The sequence below is a fragment of the Dicentrarchus labrax genome, unplaced genomic scaffold (assembly GCF_905237075.1).
Source record: "Dicentrarchus labrax unplaced genomic scaffold, dlabrax2021, whole genome shotgun sequence".
Taxonomy (NCBI): domain Eukaryota; kingdom Metazoa; phylum Chordata; class Actinopteri; family Moronidae; genus Dicentrarchus; species Dicentrarchus labrax.
This window is the reverse complement of record NW_026136716.1, coordinates 6,459,697-6,480,549: the sequence shown is the minus strand read 5'-3', so window position 1 is coordinate 6,480,549 and position 20,853 is coordinate 6,459,697. Positions and strand designations below refer to the sequence as shown.

The window sequence follows — 20,853 nt, the reverse complement described above, 5'->3', positions numbered from 1 at the left end:
ACTAATGCACATCTTTCTAGAGTAACTACCTCAAAACACATTAGGGTTGAGCAGAGTACTCAGCTGAAACGGGTATCCGGCACAGATAATGCACTTTTTACGAGTGTCAATATCTGTACTAAATATAGCAACTTTTAGTAAATAGTCCTGTGATCATAAACATTCCTCTGAAGCTCTATTTCGTAAAGACTCATATTCATTTCAGGCTTAAATTTCCTGTTACCCCACCCACTTCCAGTCTAAGTCCCGCCTATTTAGATACAAATACAGATAATTTAGTTGGTTGAACAGATACAGATAACAGCGTTAGAAGATTAAGAAACAGAGAAAGTGTTCAAATTAGGGTTAAAGTTAGGGAAACATGGTCTTGGTTATCTGTAGATAAAAACGTCTCATCACACAAACAACAATTCCCACGATACATTCAGGTGATTATACACACTAACGAAAACATACCTATGAATATTATATTACATTTCTATCAATAGATCCTCCTGAATGTTACATTATTTGCTTGCGGCCTTATCTCACGGAGGGGTCTGTTTTTTTTTCTATATTCCTAAACTACCCCAAACTGACTGACTGCAGAAAATCAGAGGTCAGGTAATTTCATTCCAGCATACCAAGAGTACTAATCAGACGCTGGGTTAAATATATAAAAGCAGCTGTCTGCACTGTATTTAAAGTTTAGAGACACTTATTTTACGTAGAAACGTCAGTTTTAAAGTCATGGTGAGCACCACTCAGCCTGTAGTAAGAGCCGTATAATGACCTCCCTGGAGCCCTCCCGATGCCACAGAGATGTCATCGGGGCTTGCTGAGCTTTAACAAGGAGACTACAAATATGTAACAGAAAGCCAGCGTTTTAAACCAGGGGAGTCGAGTTTGAAGGACATTTACCTGGCACAGAGAGTCTGATGAAAATATGGTATCAAGCTGCATTATGGGAGATGTAGGAGCCACTGGTTTTTGGAGTTTGAACCACACCAGGGACTAAAAGTATCTCTTGATGACACCTTAATGGGAACCTGGAGGTAATAGTTGTGGTGAGGGGGGGTTGATAGGGACTCATAGGAAAGTTTTACCTCTGGTTCCTCTAAAGTTAATATGGCCACTGCGAGTGAAGCCAGGCAACATTCATTCATTCAAAACTAATTTTAGCATTTATTACTATAGAAACACAATTTCTAAGAGCACTGATTTGAAGGGAACTGATCTAACAGATCCTATCCTGTGTGTATTAGCGTGATTATTACCAGAGAAACTCATTTTATCAAAATATTACAGCCAATGTCACATTCAGAACATCATCAATGGCGTTCCTCAGCTCACTGTTCTCTCAGCTTGGCTGCTTGTTGCTGTTGTTTCACCGCCATGCTCTCATTTTTCTGCCTGTGTCGACCTGAATAACATCAGAGCTGGCACGTCTCCCATTTTCTTTTGATTTTATTCATTCAGAGGAAGACAAAAAAGATAAAAACACATGCATATGTTATTAGGTATGAGGTATCTGATTGGCTGACTGCTTCTTCACCTCAGCCCTTACGAGTCTCGTCTCGAGGAATTCAGCTGCAGCACATCACAGCTTTATCTCTACGATAATGTGGCCACCAGATGAAAATCTAACCAGCCTGAGTTCCCAGTGATGTGATGTATGAGAGCTTTTATCTGCATTCAGCACAAAAAAAACAGCTGTATCCTAATGCATTTAATATAGTGACTGGGTAAAAGTCTGAACAGAATAATACACTGACATAACGTGACTTAAATAGCTCCATTTTCTCCTATGTATTAGAGTTTATGAGGTATGTGCTTTGTTTTAATGATCAGCATTTATATTCTAATGTTACTTAAACTCTGTATTTGGATATTTAAAATGGCCCATAATTAGGCAGTAGCTATTAAAAAAAACCTACATAAATCCTCTTTCTATGCTATTATAGGTAGTTTAATGTTTGCATGCTACATCTGCAGAATTCCTCAGCAGTGTGTATTTTATTTCCTCTAGCTGCTGAAATACTGAAGCCTAACCAAACAGCACTTACTGACAAACCAACAGCAACATTCACAGCAGGGATCCATGTGGAACAACGGATGTCTTTTTGTCGCTTCATTTTGGAAATAAAGACATGTGCTGTAATTTCAGCAAGGAGACGTCTCAAGGCAATTTTTCCCTCAGCAAAAGCCTGCTGCTACACATAAACAACAGAAAATACAAAATATGAGGAACATGTTGAGTTGCAGCCCTTTTTGCACATCAAAGCTTCAAAATCCTCTTTTCCAATGTATCTTCTGGGATTGGTAGAGATTCAATAAGGGAAATCAATAATCAACTGGGGCTTTTACCTGGATTCACCATCAGTGCACTCGTGTCCCTCATATCATATTTCTATTAAGAGATTTGCAGACATTCGGTAATGAGCAGAGAACGCAGATGTAGACTTGATCCTGCTCAGCGTGCTTTAAAATGATCTGCATCAGGCTACCAGCAGGCCGGGGTTAGCACTCTTTAGCTGAGGGCTACTTATTTCCTGAATTCACAGGTTGTGCTGCTTCTTATTTTGTCATACTTCCAACTCTTGTTAATCATTCACCTTGCATAAAAGCATCCATCAGAAGCTTTCAGCTTGAGGGTTCTGCTCTACCCTCGTCCTCAGCCATGACACAGAAAACAATTTGCATTTTGAAGGTTTAATATCCCCCGACATTGAAAAAATACAAATCTGTGTAACTAAATATGAGATAAAATGTCTTTGGATGATTCATATATTATTACATTAGTGAGATTTGGAGTAAAACATCCCTCACTGTGGTGTTTAACTTCAATTGTATTCATCTTTAATCCAATATTAGATCAAAATAAGGTTGTAATGCACATAACTGCTGCGATGGAGCTTTATTCTTCTATACAGCATTTATATCTCAATCATATCTCTCTCTCTCTATATATATATATATATATTTAAAGTGCCACAGTGTAAAGTCATGGTTCACAATATTGAACTTTTTATTACATAAACTGTGAATTGACAATTTTAAAAGACATTTTATATCGGCACAAAATCACCCCCAAATAGCCCTCTTCGATGTTTACCAACTCCAAGTGGGTTTTTCAGTGAGTGAGATCGTGAATGTAAAACAGTCACCCTGCGTGATACTGTACCTAATAAGCCCAAATATTGCAACTGGCCAGAGGGGGTTCCCCTTCGGTTGATTGGTGGATGTTAAAGTTCTCGCACAGTGGAGCCAATTTCATGTCCCATTAGCTCCATGCATACCCAGATTGGACTTATGTTCAGACGGGGAGGTTTTCTCAACATACGGGAAGGTCTTGCCACTCGCTGTTTCCTCTCTTGAGTGTGGACGCCAAATCATGGGAATCATGACTGCATTCACTGAACCAACATATAAATACCGTTTGTCAGTAAAAAGTTGATGCAATGTACACTGGGGACTGGTGGAGGCTAATGGAAGCTAGATGTAACAATTACTTATTATCATACAAATGCAACCACCTGCATTTTTTTTCACACTCCAAGTCTCTATTTTGCTCTCATGTGTTGAGTGAAGTGTCATCTCCACAGGCAGCTGATCCACTCTCTACACGTCAACTTATTCCATGGTAATTAATCAAGGTTCCCAGTTTCACTTGGGGCCTATAGAGCTATAGAGAGTGAGGGGATTTGAATAATTGAACAATAGGTGATGTGAGAGATTTTTCTTACTGGAACTAGTTGGGGGCACAATTATTTTAATTATGAATTGGTGGGGCTACTGAAGTTGTAGTAAATACATGAATACTTGTGGCATTTGAAAGTAAATTTCAAGTATCATGAAAGCCAATACAACAGAGACAGCAGGAAATGCCAAGAAAAACTTTCATTATTACTGTCTGCCGGCCAGCTAACATCGCTACCAACAGGGAGGAGCACCGGGCGAGCTACGGTAGCATGTCCTGGCTCCATCTACAGTACTCATTCAGTTCACTCTTGAGAAGATGCATTCTATGATTAAATAATTTCTTTGGCGACAGTAAATCCTCACACGTCAACAGTAGTTTTTTTGCTTCTCAAAGACCCTACATGAAAGCGATTTTTGGCCAGTAAGTTTCTGATGTTCCTCAGGGGGTTTGTCACCCCTGCTGCTGACAGCACAGCTGGTTTTGAGGACTTTGGCACCGTAACGTGGGCTGCAGTTGGCGTGACTTCAACAGATAGACACTTCAGTGGTGCTTGTGCACATCAGACACTGATGTCTCCCATCTGATGATGTGAATTCCTAGTTACAAGAAGAGATAGACGAATAACAAAAGAGTCTCTATCACAGCTACACAGTTTTGGTTTTACACGTATCTTTTTTTCTTTTTGTAAAGTTTTAACCAGTAGTGGAGGAAGTATTCAGAATCTTCACTTAAGTAAAAGTACTAATACCACACTGTAAAGTTACAAGTAACAGTCCTTAAGTAAAGTATGTAGGTATAATCAGGAAAATGTCCCCTGGGACTGTTATATACTATTATATATGATATCATTAGATGATTTTGAATCAACTATTAAAGATAAAAGCAGGATTTTACTGTTGCAGTTGGTTGAGGTGGAACTATTCTCATTATGGATTAATCCACTGATAATTTTCTTTATTCGCTGATTGTTTCAATCAGAATACATTGAGAAATGAAGTGATCCTCCAAACCTTCACACTACTCATTCACACTGCTATACATTTAAATTATTAAAATGATTAAAATGATCATTTGAGAGCTGGAATCATTCAATGACTCAGGAATATCAGCTGTACAATATTTCCCTCTGAAATGTAGTGGAGTAGAAGTATAAATATAGAAATGACTAACTAAGTAACCTCAAATGTATTCTTAAGTACAGTAGTTGAGTAAATATACTTAGTTACATGCTGATTCTGGTTAAAGTCAAAGGATACACTCAGCATTTCCTCTATTTTTCCGCAGTGTGCTTCCTTTTCCAATGTTTTCACTTCAACATGACTCATCACACACTCTCCCTCAGAGGTTAAATCTAAAACGATGTTTGGGACATAAAGCAAACAGAAATGCTACTGGGTCTTGACAAGCCTCTTTGATTCAATGCCGCAAGAGCCAGCAGCTATGTGCGCCTCATGGTGGGCCGCAGAGATATCAGAGTGTGTATGCAGATGTGTGTTTGTAATCTGTAAGCTTCCAAGTGACACCAAAGCACAGCAGGGGCGACTTGTTCTTTCCTCTGCTGACGTTAATTAAGCAGAAGGCCATCTACGCCAGGCCATAAAGGCTGACTACAATCACTGCTCTGCACAGAGATAAATTAGGTGGCCTAGGGTCTAAATCACAACACATCCTGGGGGAGTGTTTGTTTACGCTCTTATCTAAATCTTTACATTTACATTTATTCTCGCAGCAAGCATATTTTACCATAGCTGACACACAGGATCTTACGCTGAGTGTAGAAGTGGAAGTCTTGGTCAAGGACACTTTAACAGAGCTGCTGATGGACACTTGTTCACAGGGGGGGTCTTGATACCTGACCTGTTACAGAAATCAGCTCGTTTGCATGGGAAGGCTGGAGGGAAACTCTTCTCCTAGACAAACTGAAACTGGGTGGGGCGGGGTGCTCTTGCTTTTATAATAAGACGCAGCACAAAACGTTCCAGTAGTAATTACAGTAGAGCATCAAATCATGGATGACTGACCAAATGAGTAATAATCCATCATTTTACTGTGCCTTTAACTTTGTTTTCTGCAACACAACATCTCGAAACTAAATGTTTAATGTTAGGGATGCACCGGTAGCACTGAAATTGCCCCTCCTTTGCCTACCTGCTCAACCAACGAGAGGTTATGTAACCGTCATGCGGCCGTTGAGTGGTACAGGCTAAGTTTTATGATTAAAATGACGAGTAGCCTACATGAGCACCGCATCGGACCCATCCCTTTTTAATGTAAACATGTAAAAATGACACATTTCCACAAATTTTACTTTACTACTCCGCATAAAAGGAAGTAATACAAAAATCTAAACGTGTCAGTCCACAAATCAATTAAAAGATAATCATTTAAACAAGAGCTTTGTGAAAGGATTTCTGTTCTTGCAGCTTATAAACTTGTAATAACTGTATTTATCAGCTGAATTAATTAATATTTATGACACTTTGCAAACTTTGAAATGCCCTTTTGTAATTATTTCAAGTTCTTTTTTTAAAGTTTGAATTCTCCTCACTTTTTGTGTGAGGAGAATTCAAAATATGATAACATTGCAGCTACTGAACCCATTTGACAGGTTTTCAAAGGAAGAAAAAAACCTTTGTTGGACATTTCTGGAATAAACAGTATATTAAGCTTCAAGGCTGCTAGGAGGGGTTTCCATGGCAGCAATCTACAGTGTTGCTTAGAAACATTTCTTAAACAAGCTAAGATAGTTTTGAGTATGTGTGACTGAAGACATGTGTCCCTTTACAACATTGATCATTTGGGAGCACCCCCTTATGCTGTTAAGTTTATATTAGCTAGCAAGTTAACGCTATCGCTGCAGAATAAGACATAAAACTGAAAAAAAAAGGGCAAAAAAGTTCAAGATTCCTGATTGTGACACTAATGGAAGTGAAGTATACTCAGACAGCGGACTGATGAACCCTGGAGGCTACAGCTTGCTTTACCTAAGGCAGCTGTGTTTGAGAAAATTGAGTTTCTTTCTCTCTTTTGAAATATTTCTTTCAGACATTGTTGGACAGCGGTGCATAAAATGACAAAAAAAAAGTATAAATAAAATTATCAAATTGCTATGAGTATGGATTTTTGTGCATCTGACATAGTTTATTTTTATCTTTGTATCGCTGCAGGATGCTGGAGCCTCAACTATAACTTGGCATTCTGTTTAATATTTTCCTGCCGTGAGTCAACAGAGTGTGACGATACTCAAAAGTTTGGTCTGCTCCGCGTCTAATCTGTCACAGAGCCTATCTTCTAACCCCTGAAGTCTGAGTAAACAGCAAACTGTTCACTGACGTCAGCATGAACCTCTCCCGCATCACCTGAGCGGATCAACTGTCACTGCGCCCTGACACTGTATCGTGTTGTGACACTGTGTGAATGTTTGGGTGTTGATGAGGCAACTGGATAAAAATAAAAATACAATTTGCAGCAAAAAGAAAAGTTAGACTTTATTCAATGTGAGCTGAGCTAATATCAGCATAAAACTATTCTAACAATAGCCAATTAAGTTCTGTGTTTATGGCAAGACTGAACTTCTGTCTGACGCTGTCCCTCAGGTGTTTGCTGGGAGGCTACTGAAGGGCCAGACAGGTTCACAAATCTATTTCTGGATCACTGACTGACAGGAAGCGACTGGATTTTCCACTGTGACTATCGCCAGCACTGAATAGCAAGAAAAACACCTGGAGAAAGTCACAGAGTCACAATCCAATTAATTCCAAATTCCCTGATGTAAAAATGTAAAAAAGATTCATAGTAATTTTCCTTTATTATACTTTATGCTAGTGCAATATCTGTGCTGCACAGATTACAGCTCCATTCACCGGTCCAGACTCAAGGTGTACCACTCTTTTTCCATCTGTCCATTTGGCCCACAGACATCACAGCACACAGTCAAGAACTTACACTCAAAAGAAAAGACTTTTGAAGTCAATGGGGCCACTGCAAACACTCTTTCAACTTTTCCTGAGGAAGGTATACGGAGCGCGCGGCTCTCCCACTGATCTTGGCACAATTCGACAGATTCATAATGGAAAGACACCTTCCCATCCTCCATCCTCCATCGGTCCAGCTCTGCCTTAGAGTTAAAACTGCGCTGCTGAGAGGGCACATGGCTGCCAGCCGCTCCCTTGTAAGCTTCAGCACCACATCGAGGTGAGAAAACGGGAAGCGAAGACCGCCTGTGACCCTGTTCACTCGACAGAACCTTGCATCAAAAACTTCCACACACACACACACATACACACACACACAAACACAACACAAACACCGTCTGATCTGTGCCACTTATTACCCTCCTGCTATTCATCACTGTGTACACTCTTATCGATATCATTGATATTTCTGTGCAGGGTTTGCTGGTCTTTACAACTTATTACCCCTCAGCACATTCAGACTCGCAGTACTGACATCTTGCAAACTCAGTAGGAGTGTCTGTGCTTTGTATTATCTCAAGCGTTATCTCATTATGTTCCCTTCAGCTCAGTGGTATGAGTCATTGTATAGACTGCATTACTTCATTCTCTCCACACTAACTGAAAGAAAAATTCTATTTTTATACAACCAGACTTTTTGCTGTTATGGCCATCGGTGCTGTCACTTATGAAACCAATTTCTCTGCAGAGAATCTGGAGACCATAGGACACCGGTTGTAACACACTAACAGAAAGGTTTAGCTGCTGATCTGCCTATCACAATTCTTCTTCTTGTGACAATAAGTTAAGAAATATAGATATCCACATATTTGTAGATATCTCTATTTTTATACTTTATACAACTGCAGCAGCAGCACCTGGAGTACAAGTAATCTGGGCGTGGAATAAATGCTATGTTGACATTTACAGTTTGGTTATTAACTCTGACAACGCCAGCGAGCATCAGCGTCAAAATCTGTTTAACTGCATTGTTTTATATTAGAATATCCTAATATGAATGACACAGCGCCTCGCAGTGCGATGAGGCACACCGCTTTGAGCTGAACTACTGTTGGACGCCCTGTCGATAATTGCTAATAACAACCTGCTTGCTTCTATAAGTTGTCACTGCAGACTGCTCAGCTTGTGCCATCTGAATAACTGCTCAAGGCCTTAACATGTAAAACGATACAGTATTTCATATAAAAATGAGCCCAACATTACAGGAAAGTGCCTACATTTGTGTAGCATCATCTCGCGACCGCTCCGTTTTATCTTGTGAACCCTTTGGCGGGTTGCCAGTTTGGGAGTCACAGCTTTAGATAGTATTTGTTGTAAGTAAAGTAATTTTACAACTTGGGTCAGTTTTAGCTATCATTTTGAATGGTTATGATGCCACTGTTCTCACCAAAGTTGCACGTACACATACAGTGAACCAGGAAGTTGGTGATAGATGTTTATATCTGAAAGTTTGGAAAATAATTTAACCCAAATGATTTGGTTAACGAACAGGTTTGCTCAAAACCTTCGCGAGGGTTTCACTGCTTGTGTTTCTTACATCATCGGGACGATGGCAGCGGTCCCAGAATCGATAACCCTCAGGTTAACAGGTTTATCATGCATGGGCCAGAACACTACAAATGTCTAACAGAAAGCCTGAGTTACAAACTGTGGGTATGGGATTTAAAATATGTGGGCACATGTGGGACAAAAAAAACAGTCCTTGGATCTTGGTAGAAATAAAAGGTTGGATAGCCTCTGCCCTTTATAAGTTCATGGAAGTGCAATACTAAATTCCTGGAGTATTCCTTTAAATTGGTCAATAAAATGTCCCATGAACTCCATTTTACAGTGTATTTCGGCAACAAAGCTGCAAGAGAAAAGTCATATGATATGAACGATGGACCAAAATCTGATAAGATGACGCAGATTGTAAACGAAATATCGAGCCACACCACCGCTGCCTGTCACGGCCATTTTACCATTTTACTGCAATTTATGCCCCGTGCTGTGTGTCTGCGACTCTGCTTTGTATTTGTGACGTGACTGTACTAAATTATCAACTCTAATATATCCATGAAGAAGTTGTAGTAGCAACATATAGCTGCACACAGCCTGTAAATGCCTGTGTGAGTTGCTGCTACAGTGCCTGCTCCAACATAAAGCTGAGGCACATCCTGCATGCTGTCTGGGCAGGCAGTCACTCAGCCCTCCAGCACTGTGAGCTTAGTGACTCAGCAAAAGTCACCCACCTCCCCCTCTTTTTCTCCGTGCCCTCTCTCTCTCTCTGCATCCCAGACACTGGGCTGGCACACTGACAGTTGCAACACAAAAATGGCACCGCTGAGGCTAATGAATCACACTCTGTGGGTGACGTCTCACAAAACCTCGTTTTGGCTAGCACCCCGCATAAAATAGTACTGGGACTAAATCTGAAAATCGATTGTACTATGAATTTCATGGGGGGAGGCTTTTAAATTGCATGCCGTCTGATGAGAGGGGAAAAAAAGGGGCAAAGTATGTGTTTACTCGACATACATGCAGTGGTATGAGACTATTTGCATGCAGAATTTACATAAATACAGAGGTTCACACAAACATGTGACCACGTGAGATTTCAAACATGCATGTCATGAATGTAGACAGACGCACAATGCATGCAAAAGAGATACTTCAAAAGGGAACTCACTGCACACTGTATGAAACGCACTGATGTTAGTGAAGAAGACATAATCAAAGACATACTGTGGCTGAAAGGGTGGTTGGGCGGCTGTTGTAGGTGTACCTACAGTAAATAGTAAAAACAAGTCTCCTTTTGTCATTCTTTTCTCACTCGAGGGAACTAAGTGGATTCTAGGCTGCGCTTGACATGAAGAGTGTCACTGCGCCATTCATATCTACTTGAGAGGTGAGACTTGAGAGCACAAAGAAAGTAAAACTGACAATTTGTGACGTTATTTTCAAGACTAATAAAATCCTTGAAGAACTTTTTCGACTTAAATGTGAAGGTAAGCTGCTGATAGAACAGTGTGGAGCAAATTCTTTGTATAGATTTGTATTCATTGCTGCACAATGGCAGAAACAGTACTTGACAGATTGACCCAATGTAGCCCACAAGCATTAAGATACACCCACAGCAGAAGCTTCCTCTGCAAGCATGAATGACCTGGTGACCGACACTGATGCCAACTGTCACCATATAAATCAAAACGTTTGATTGAAGGAGTTAAAGTTCCTGACACTGAAAACAATATATAAGAGAAAGAAACTCACAGGTAGGCAGCCTTGCCCTCCTCTATTTCTTTGCCCTTGCCACTGGTGGCTGTTTTCTTGCTACACAGCGTGCGCGTGATGCACATCAGCAGGCCGCAGTGACGCAGGAAGAAGCAGCTGACGTCCACCAGCACGAGCAGCAGCAGAAGCGCTCCCAGTCCGAGGCCCACCACAGCCCCCAGCCCCAGGCCGCTGAACAGGGATTCTGCTAAGGCAGTGAAAACACACACACAGACACACGACACAAAACAAAGGGAAAAACACTGTTAGCAATTTTGGTTCATACACTTATTTTCTAAGATAGAGACAGAGGTCAGGGTCAGGTGTAGAGTGGAGCTGGTGGGTGTTCACTGGCTCGCTCAAGGACGTGTTCTCAGGTGAGACGCCTGCTGAGACGAGGCCTGACCTCCGCCCTGCCCTAAATCCATACACGGTGGGTTTAACAGTACTGTAAGTGTGAGACCAGAAAACTAGAGGGCTGTACCAAACAAGAGCACACTTACTCCCTAAAAACTTTTTCTCTGGTTACTTTCAAAACCACTCGAAGGTCACTGAATTCCTCCGGAGCCAGCTGGATAGTTTCCAACACGTAGATAAGTCCTAATCCACAACGCCTTGGCTCCACGCAATCCTCAGCGGAGGATCTCAATTATTAGCGTGATTCCACCAAATCTCCTCCAAAACAAATCAATTTCAGACGTACAAACTTTTAACGGAATAAAAGTTTCAAAGACTTAAACAAATGAGAAAAAGGAGATCTACAGCGCCCCAAAACAGGTGGAAAAGGCTTTACTTGGTGATTTATTTGTGATATCAGAAGCTTTGCAGCTTCTGTTTAAGAACTTAAAAATACAGAAATCTTTTGACAAAACTCAATTTATAGGCCCAAAACTACAGAACAAAACACATTCCTTTCTTCTGTAATTGGCCTCAGGCCCTGCAACTACCTTCTCTACCATGTGCCAAGTGTCAACAGCTCTGGTTCCACAAGTGCAGAAGGTAGTGTACACTTTCCAGCTATATTGTTCCCGAGTGCAGCTCAAGGTAGCAAGCGTCAGCATTACCATACTGATGCTTCAGCCCCTGTGTCCACTCGGCCCCTTTTATTTCATAGCTTGCAGCATTAAACAAATTCACGTGGGACGCAAAGTTGGAATTTTCAGCTAAAAGTTAAAAACACTTTCTCTCGGATCCGTCAGTATACGGCGCTCTAAAACACATTGAGCTCTCAGCTCAGTCGGGAACAAGCAGCAGGGCCTGCTTTCAAATGAAAGTAATAAGAAAATGAGAGCAGTGCAGCAAAGAGAGGCTCCCAGTGGGCACAGCTGAACAGAGTTGTGCCCTCAAGTGATCCTGGGGTTGGGCAAAACGAACGTCCACAGTACGATCACTGTTGACAGCTGGAGGTCAGAACTTGCCAGGAGTAATCAGCCATGGAAGAGCGAGAGTGAATGAACTTTCCTACTTAAGAATGCTCTCATATGGGTGCTCAGTAGCCAGTGAGTTAAAAAGGGGGAGTGGACATTAATATAAAGGTGTAAGCACACAGAGACGGCCGAGAGGTGTAGTCTGGCAGAGCTCTCCACTGTCTCCTCTGTCCTGTGTGGCAAAATATACAGTGTAAGTGAGCTGAATACAGAAGTTGTAACCAGCCTTCAGTCAGTTTCCCACAGCCCACACATGGTGTATCTGCAAGGATTTTGGCTGACTTTAGATGCATTTACATTAGGTGGCTGGAAAAAGGCGGTTTAATATTTTAATGGTGTACAACTGAATCCTCACTAAACTTTGACAAAGAATCAGGATTCTATCATATCACTGTAAAGTCCACTACAACAAAATATCAAAAAATAAACTAAATTTCTACCATGTTTGTGCCTTTGTAAATTGGATTCAGTACCACTTAGAACAATTGTGACTCTCAGATAGCAAACTGCCAAAGAGCCTTTCAGAAGGGACCAGCCTAATCCAAATAAAAAGCGGTTCAGGTCATTTTAAGGCTTGTACACAAAAAGCTGTTGTTTGTTACTAATTAAAGGGGTTGCTAAAGACAGATTAAAAAAAAAAAAAGGTCAAAATCTTTGAAGCAAAGGCAAAGATATCCAGACTTTTAGTCTCCTTTTTTTCCCCATAATGCAGCCTTTTCATTAGTCTATGCCAAGGAAATGTCCATGTCTTTAAAACTCCATGCCCACAGTTTATTAATGAAGTATTATATATAAGTGTTGGAGTGCCCATTAAAGATGATAGTCTACCAACAAACAAACCAGTCCATGTTCAGATACTGACAATGAGTATTTAGGCTTATTTTTATTTTATTGTTTTGGCTGTCTAATCCAACACTTTGGACTTTAAATGAAACAATGACTATGGACAATGATACAGTAAGGCTGCTTTTCCTACACTGTTTGAAAACACCCTCAAGTTAAAGCTGCGAGTCGACACTTTAACCTCACAGTCACCGTTTCGTCTCAAATCCAGTGTGCTGGAGCACTGAGCCAAAAACACAAAAATGTGCGAATTTCCAAAAACCCATGCTCCACGCTGGAAGTCGTCTATGCGTGTCACAACCCAAATGACTCTCGTGTCGGTTACTTTGTTCTTGACTTCGAGCTGAGACTGCAGACAACGGCGGCTGGCAGCGAGTCAAAGCACAGAGAGACAAAGAGAAAGACAGAGGGGGAGAAAGAGAACCTTGTGGCAAAAGTAACTCTTATTAAAACACTTTGCTTTTTTCGTGAACCCGAGGATGTGGGATTTGAAACTTGTAGACTAGATCAATATTTTCTCACCGCCACAGGCTACTGTTTTGTATCTCACCTTCTGAAAGTTTATCTCAGTTAATTTGGCTGCTGAAGCCACAGATTCAGAGGTGGTAAACAACACCTCTCCAGCTCCCCTGAAGCATTCACATATTCCAGGAGACAAAGTGAATACTAATCCATTCGTTAAGCCACACTTCACTCTTTTTCATCACAAGACTGCAGTGCCTGAAGCTTTCATATCGGTGTTTACATTTTTACATCACATAAAGCCCTGGTATTTAAGACACAGCAAATAATGGAGCATTTGTAATAAATGTACACAGAATTATTGAATTATGTACAAAAACATTAAGTCAAACCTACAACAAAGTTTGTATGTGACCTTGTGGTGTGTTTTCAATATAAAAAAAACACATTAAAAAGTTAAAGCGGAAGCATTTACTCCTAAATTGAAAACTAGTAGAAATCTTTTTTATTTGAAGTATTTATTTTCCTGGATAAAGATTTTTAATAGGGTGTCATTTTTTCGGGATGCCAGGAAAAGCTCTTTATCCTGAAAGACTGAAATCCATAAACATCAGACTTTCATCCGATAAGGAGTATTACTCTAAAGTGCTTAGCAGCAGCTTGACAGTTTGAGGTTGGATTGATACATTACACGCTTGTTTACTTGTAGACATTCTGCCAGCCATTTTACTACATTTATTCCCGAATTTGGAAATAATTTCAAGAAGAATTGAGTCTGAGATACACTGATATATTTTAAAATACAAAGGGTATATTACTGGCTGAAGAAGCAACTCAAAATATTCAATGACAATGACAATCAATATTGTCAGTGTGGTATACAATGCATTACAGACGTGGCACAACACATCGAGTAAAGAGGACAAGTTTACAGGGAGGCCTCTGCTCTCAATGTAAGCTCTCATGCTGAAACCACTGTAGTTTGAACAAAGTAGAAAGAAACTATGATTTCTTTAGGAGAATACAAGAAAACTCCCATGAACATTTACCACCTTGGTTTGTCCATGTCCATCAAATTCACCAACACTTTGTTCTGAAGTAATTTCAGCAACGTTTTAGCTGTAACTTTCCTGTCTTAACTAACTGAAAAACCTCGACTCCCCCATGGACTTTTTCAATATTAGCCTCATTTAGACATAAAAAGAAACGACAAGAAATCAGATTTTGAATTATTACCTCTTGAATAGAACATTCATGTTGCGTTTTTTCCTTTAAAGTGTGCATAATAGCCTTATACTTGACAATAAAAAATAAATGAAATAAAAATGTTAAAAACAACTGTGTCACTTTCTCAGTTGTACTGAAGTCTTACAGCTTCAGGTTGTGGTCCGGATTCAGCAGCTGCACTCTGAGCGTCACACTGAATGTGTTGCAGGTAACAAGCATCAAGAGCAGCAGCCCGGCTGGTTCTCATCCTACCCAGGTTCTCCCACGCGACACTGCCCCTCCGCACCCACACTGGCTACCTGTCGCCGCTCGAATCCGACTCAACACTCTGGTTCTTGCCTACTGTGCTGCGAATGGTTCAGGCCCATCCAGGATGTGGTCAATCGGTTTGCTACTCTCTCACTACAAGGGGAGCCCAGCTACCGGTGTGTGGCTGTGCTGGCTCCACAATGGTGAAACAAGCTCTTCTCTATCTCTTATTGTTGAAAATGTAGCAATTCAGCATACTTGATGAAGTTGTGATTCTTGCCAGTATAAAAGTACATTCCTTTACAGAATCTTATTTTTGTTATCAGGAGAGAAAGCATTTATTTAAATAAAAATGTTCTGTTTTTAAAGTAGAAGAATCCAAGGTTGCCTGTCGGTGCCTTTGTGACTTTGTGAATGGAGAGAATTACATGTGGACACTGTAAAAGGAAATGTGCTTAAAGGAAATGCCTTCAGTATTGCAGCCTGAGATTTAGTTTTTGCTACATTATTCTGTGAGCCAGAAACAAGATGCCTTCCTTCATGAAACAGCTCAGATCTCTGCATAAGGAATTAAGGCATGACAAGCGGCTTAACTTTAAAATTAATAAACAGAGATGAAACACAGCCAAGAAGTGTGTGGCCACGAGTCAAGCTGTTTCAAGTTAGCAGCCAAGTTGCCTTCCAACAACTAACACTGGAAAGAAAGAGAAAATGTGCACATGCTGTTTATGCCTGATACATTGACGTGTGAGGTAAAATACAATAAATGTGTTAGATATTATTTCATTCTGTGGTAATTTTACAGCATTCATGGCAAACATTCATGTGGTCACCTATTGCTGCAGATGGCACAGTTGATTTATAATGTAAGAGTAAAGAGAAGTAATGGGGTCATTTCTGTGAGAGGGTCTATCAGAAAATAGAGGGCAATGCTGCTCTCATCTTGGTACTGAATGATCACCTGCACTCAAACTGACGCAAGAGCTAACAGTGGCTGCGAAAACCATCCTCCTGCAATATCCCACAGGTCAGAGTGATAAACTGCCTGCAGGGGTTTAAGGGCTAAAGCTGCACATTGGATGTAAATACCATTATCCTGATTCAATTTTCTTTTATCTATTTATTTAAAGGTATTTTCTGTTCTCACATCCACAAACATGTCAACATTGGTTTATTTTCATGTGCATGAAGTATTTAGTATGAACTGCTTACAGTTTCATGTCATTTAAAAGTCCATTTGGGGACTGGTATTTTAGATTTGCAAATATACATTAAAAGGTTACACGAAATTCACTTGACATTGGATGTCATACAAGACCACGAACATCAGACCAAAACAATGAGACAGAAACCGTCTTTTTTTAGTCTTTCAAACAATCACAAACGGTAGTTGTGATGAAATAAAACGGTAATTGTGAACAGGGTGGCAATGGCTGCAAAGTAAGCTAACATTTATCCTTACGGACAAATAAGCCTGCCAAAGTACAAATCCTCTAGAAGTGCTTGTTTTTGCCACTGACAGGCTCAGATTGTTATAATAAGTGGCTGACAACATAATGTAAAGAATCCCTACAGAGCTAGACCTTTTGTTTGACCAGTATCGGCTGTGAAATTGTTATCACTCGCCACCAGCCTCCATAGACAAAAGCAGTAATTTTACCTCGCACATCATCGCAACTTCATTCAAAGTGGAGAGAAACTAAATTAGACTCACCACACAGTCTACTAGTCTTTCCAATCTTACAACAATCACAAACTCCGCTTCGGTGGAGATAAATCCTTAATTCACAGACTTACATCAGAAAAAAAAGCAGGTTCATTCGCTCTACTCAGATGCCCACGGAGCAGGCCGGCTATGGAAACAAACCACAGAGAGGCTGCGATAGCAACATCTTCCAACACAACTCAGTCTTGCTAATCACCGGTCTGAAGGCATGTGTGAGGAGGCACTGACTGGTCTTGTATTGAGAAGAATTGCTTGGAGTGACTAACACAGTGGTCCACCACTTCTAGTGGAATCTTCTCCACAAGTCAGACACCAGGAAAACAAACCTGACTGATTTCCTCAACACGTGATCTATTTCAAAAGACACAGTGCATCATCAACCGACCAAAAGCTCCCACAGTCCATGTTTTGTTCTTTCTCTGAGCTATTATTGTACAAAAGTTCAATGCTGCTATTGATTGTCATGTTCAAAAATGTTTCCTTGTGGACCTCACACCTGGTACAGTCCTTGATCTGTTTCCTGAGTAATGTTCACTGTTCTGGTTGGAGTGCATAGTGGTGTGTGTGTCCTCTGTGATATTTTGCCTTCCTGTACCCATAAAACCTTTCATTGTGCAGCACCTTTCCAGATTTCATTTTCTGCTGTTGGAGGTCAAACACATCCACTGAGGGTCCGAATACTATTGTGCTTGGAAAAGTTATCACCTCTGTATTATTGAATGTGGACAATAATAAGATGTACTTTGCGACTGATGCTGGCTTAAGTTTGAGAGATTGTTGTCCAGGATGGAAATAATGACAAACCAGTAGCTTCAGTTAGTTTTAGGTTTCATTGCATCTGAACAGTTGCTGTAGCTCAGGATCAGGTGCATGGTAGTGCTACCTTAATTTCTGTTATATAATTGACATTAGAGTACTACTATACCTATAGTTTTTGTTCATGTGTAACATTCAAGTTGCTTATTTATAACCCCTTTCCTCAGGGTATTGTTTGATGCCACCTGCTGTTTAAAAGGAAACAACTAGCAGTGTGGTTGTAACAGCGTCGGGAGTCTGAGGCTAACCGTGAGCGAAAGAAGCTGGCCATGTTAACTGTCTTGCTGTGTTGGCACTGATTAAAGATTAATTCATGCCTCTCCTCGAGAATCTGGGGTTACAGTACAGTACAAAACTTAATTTTAATTCCTCCACTGTCATGTGGAGTCCCAGACAAATTCAGAACAGTTAAGCCCAGAGAAGGTACAACATGCAACAAGACAAATGTTTCTAATAAAGTTGCAACTTTGGGTGAAGAAGTAACTTAATATTGTTAGAATAAGGATGTGTTTACCTTTTTTCTTTTTATATCTTAAGAGGTATTTATTCTTGCTTATCACCAAAGTCCTTCCTTAACAGCTCTTGGAAATAATTCATTTTCTCTGTGTGACTTGATCTTTCACAAACTCTCCAATTGGTGAAGCACAGAGGCCATTAATTCTTATTTCCCTGCTCTATTAACAGTTTTACTGACTTCTTCAGATTACTTGTTGATATATAGGCCCATTACCGGTTTCATTTAATTGCTAGAGATCCAGCTGCATGTGTGGCACCTGCAGCCATTCATACACATCTCAATTTGACAATACAAAGTCATTAGACCTGAGCAGTGATTGACTGTCCCTCGATCAGATCTGAGACGAAGTGACTCGATTAATGATGACCCAATGGGCATTCATTGATTGGGAAGGTAGCGGGCGCTAATCTGTAGGGGGATAAACATAATCATTTGTGGATGTCAGCGAGAATTCTTCCTAAGTTGTCAGTTTGGAGCGTTGAAGTGAATGTTTGTCTGAGGAGCTCCTCAGAGAATTAAAGCTAATCATTAAATCCTGCCAATGTTGACGGAGAGGGACGAGTCCTTTCTTTTTGTCCATTTCCAAAAAGGAAGCAGACAAGATCTAATGTGACTCAAGTGCACAAGAGCCAAAGTAGAGGATAGATGGCAAATTACTCTTAACTTAGAAGAACATGACATCCCAATGAACCTCAAAAGAAATTTGCTCCACTTTTCTGTAATTCCTGCTTTCTCCGGTTATAACTTATTTCAGGAGTCATTCAAGCGTCTCTACCTTGACCCTTGTAGTCGTAATTCAGGTTAAAACAGCAGAAAAGACACCGATTTACGGCCTGTTTACAACAAAATGTTTTATCACAGTGCAACATTACCTTAATTTTAACTGTTAAAAAGGCTCAAATGGTTCAGATAATTAATAGATTGATATATTACTGTTATAAAACAAGGCACACCTTGTACACCTTACCTTGTTTTTTGGCAAGGTATGTAGTGCTGTTAAAAGCCTGGGGATATAAAAAATAAGCACCTGTTATATTTTATCAGAAACTTTCTGTGGTTCAGAGCCAAGAGAAGAATCCTGCAGCAGGTATCAACTATTCTTTGTATTCTTTCATTTAGTGTTATTTTTATTTATTTTTCCTTGTTCTTCCTCCACTTCACTTCGTCCTTCAAGCAGTGCTTTCAGTAGGATAATATGTGAACAGTGCAGTGTTGATTCTTAACTATGCCCTGACAAAAAGGAGATGTTCAACAAGGTGTGACTGCTCAGTCTCAACAGACTTTTTCTCAGTGTGGAGTCAATCTGTGTACCAAGGACTCTTTCTGTTCTACACACATCACAGTCACCTGGTTGGAAGCTGAATGACAATCATGATATTTTCCTTGCAAACAGGACAGAAACTGGATGTGGGTTCATTTTAACACATACTTTTCTATTTGTCCACAAAGGACTCAAGTCATTTTGAACTTTGCTTGTGTTATATAGTCTTTTTCCAACCATTTTTATCAGGCCTTGGATGGAATTTGGAGGTGAGATTCCTTCAGACATTTGAGTAAAGAGAAATCTCATCTCACCTCTTGCAGAGGCCAAAAGTAAAAGCAGTTATCCTTCAAATGTTTCTTTTTGGAATGAGAACAAGCTCCAGTATTTTCCTAAGGTGTTCATTTAGTATGGTGCCACTGATAATACAGGCAAATGCAGAGTCATTTTTTAAAATGATATTTTACAAAATGGTTGTGAGATGGTTTGTCTTTAGTTGTGTTGTAACAATAATGAAAGCGAAAAAGTTGGGAGCTCCAAGGCAAATGGATCCACAGCTAGTATGAATCTCTACTGGAGTAAATTTAAGGCCCAGTGTTTAGGATTTAATGACATCTAGCGATGCAGTTGCAGATCCGTCGCTTCACCCTCCTCTTCCAAGCACAAAGGAGAAACTACTGTGGCCTAAAAAAACCCTATCTGCAGCTAATGTTTAGTTTGTCTCTTCTGGTCTACTGTAAATACATGGTGGCTCAACATGGAGGGACTCAACTGAAGGTGACCTGTGGCGTAGATAAAAACAGCTCATTCTAACCTAACAAAGACATAACAAATCCTGTTTTCAGGTGATTAATCCAAAATGTTACACACAGGACCTTTAAAGAAAAATAAAATGTTAAAGAATAACAGTTAACACCAAGAGAAAATCCCCCTATTTTGCAACACTAAATAAAACACACTTTCTATTAATCTATTATTACTCAGGGTTACTGTCTATATGAATGCTAGGATAGTCACAAGGTTATTAAGTGTAGGGTCTTCAAAAGACTTTAAGCCGATCAAAGCTCAGGATCGAGTAAAACACATGAAAGCTGACTGCTGTTTTAGAACTGTGCCGTTGTTCCTGCTCTCTCCATCGCAGCAGGAAGTCTGCTGCCAGCTCGTCTTCCTTATGATAAAATATTTACATAGTTGATAGTGATACTGTCGGATGTTAAATACGCTCCCTCAGAAACACAATCCTTTCATCTCAACAGGATTAGCTTTGTCAAATGAATAAATGAGTGAGCAAACACGTAAACATCATTGTTGATCTTGTATCATATTGTTAAGGGCTAGTAATATGAAATATGTAAAGTCTGTTGACTATAGTGTACTTTACATAAGTCCCACTGGTTCGGCTTGTTCGTATCTCTCG

At 40.2% G+C, this 20,853-nt stretch overlaps 1 protein-coding gene across 3 annotated transcripts in view; it reads right to left on the bottom strand.

The window, feature by feature from the left end:
- LOC127378549 (neural cell adhesion molecule 2-like) overlaps positions 1 to 20,853 on the bottom strand; it is a 260,470-nt gene that overhangs the window by 3,500 nt on the left and 236,117 nt on the right. For 2 of the 3 annotated variants that reach the window (XM_051427454.1, XM_051427456.1), the window contains exon 16: positions 10,909 to 11,116. In XM_051427454.1, coding sequence (XP_051283414.1) covers positions 10,909 to 11,116 — 208 coding nt within the window. The remainder of the gene's footprint in view (positions 1 to 10,908; positions 11,117 to 20,853) is intronic. The other variant, XM_051427455.1, reaches the window with a different exon arrangement.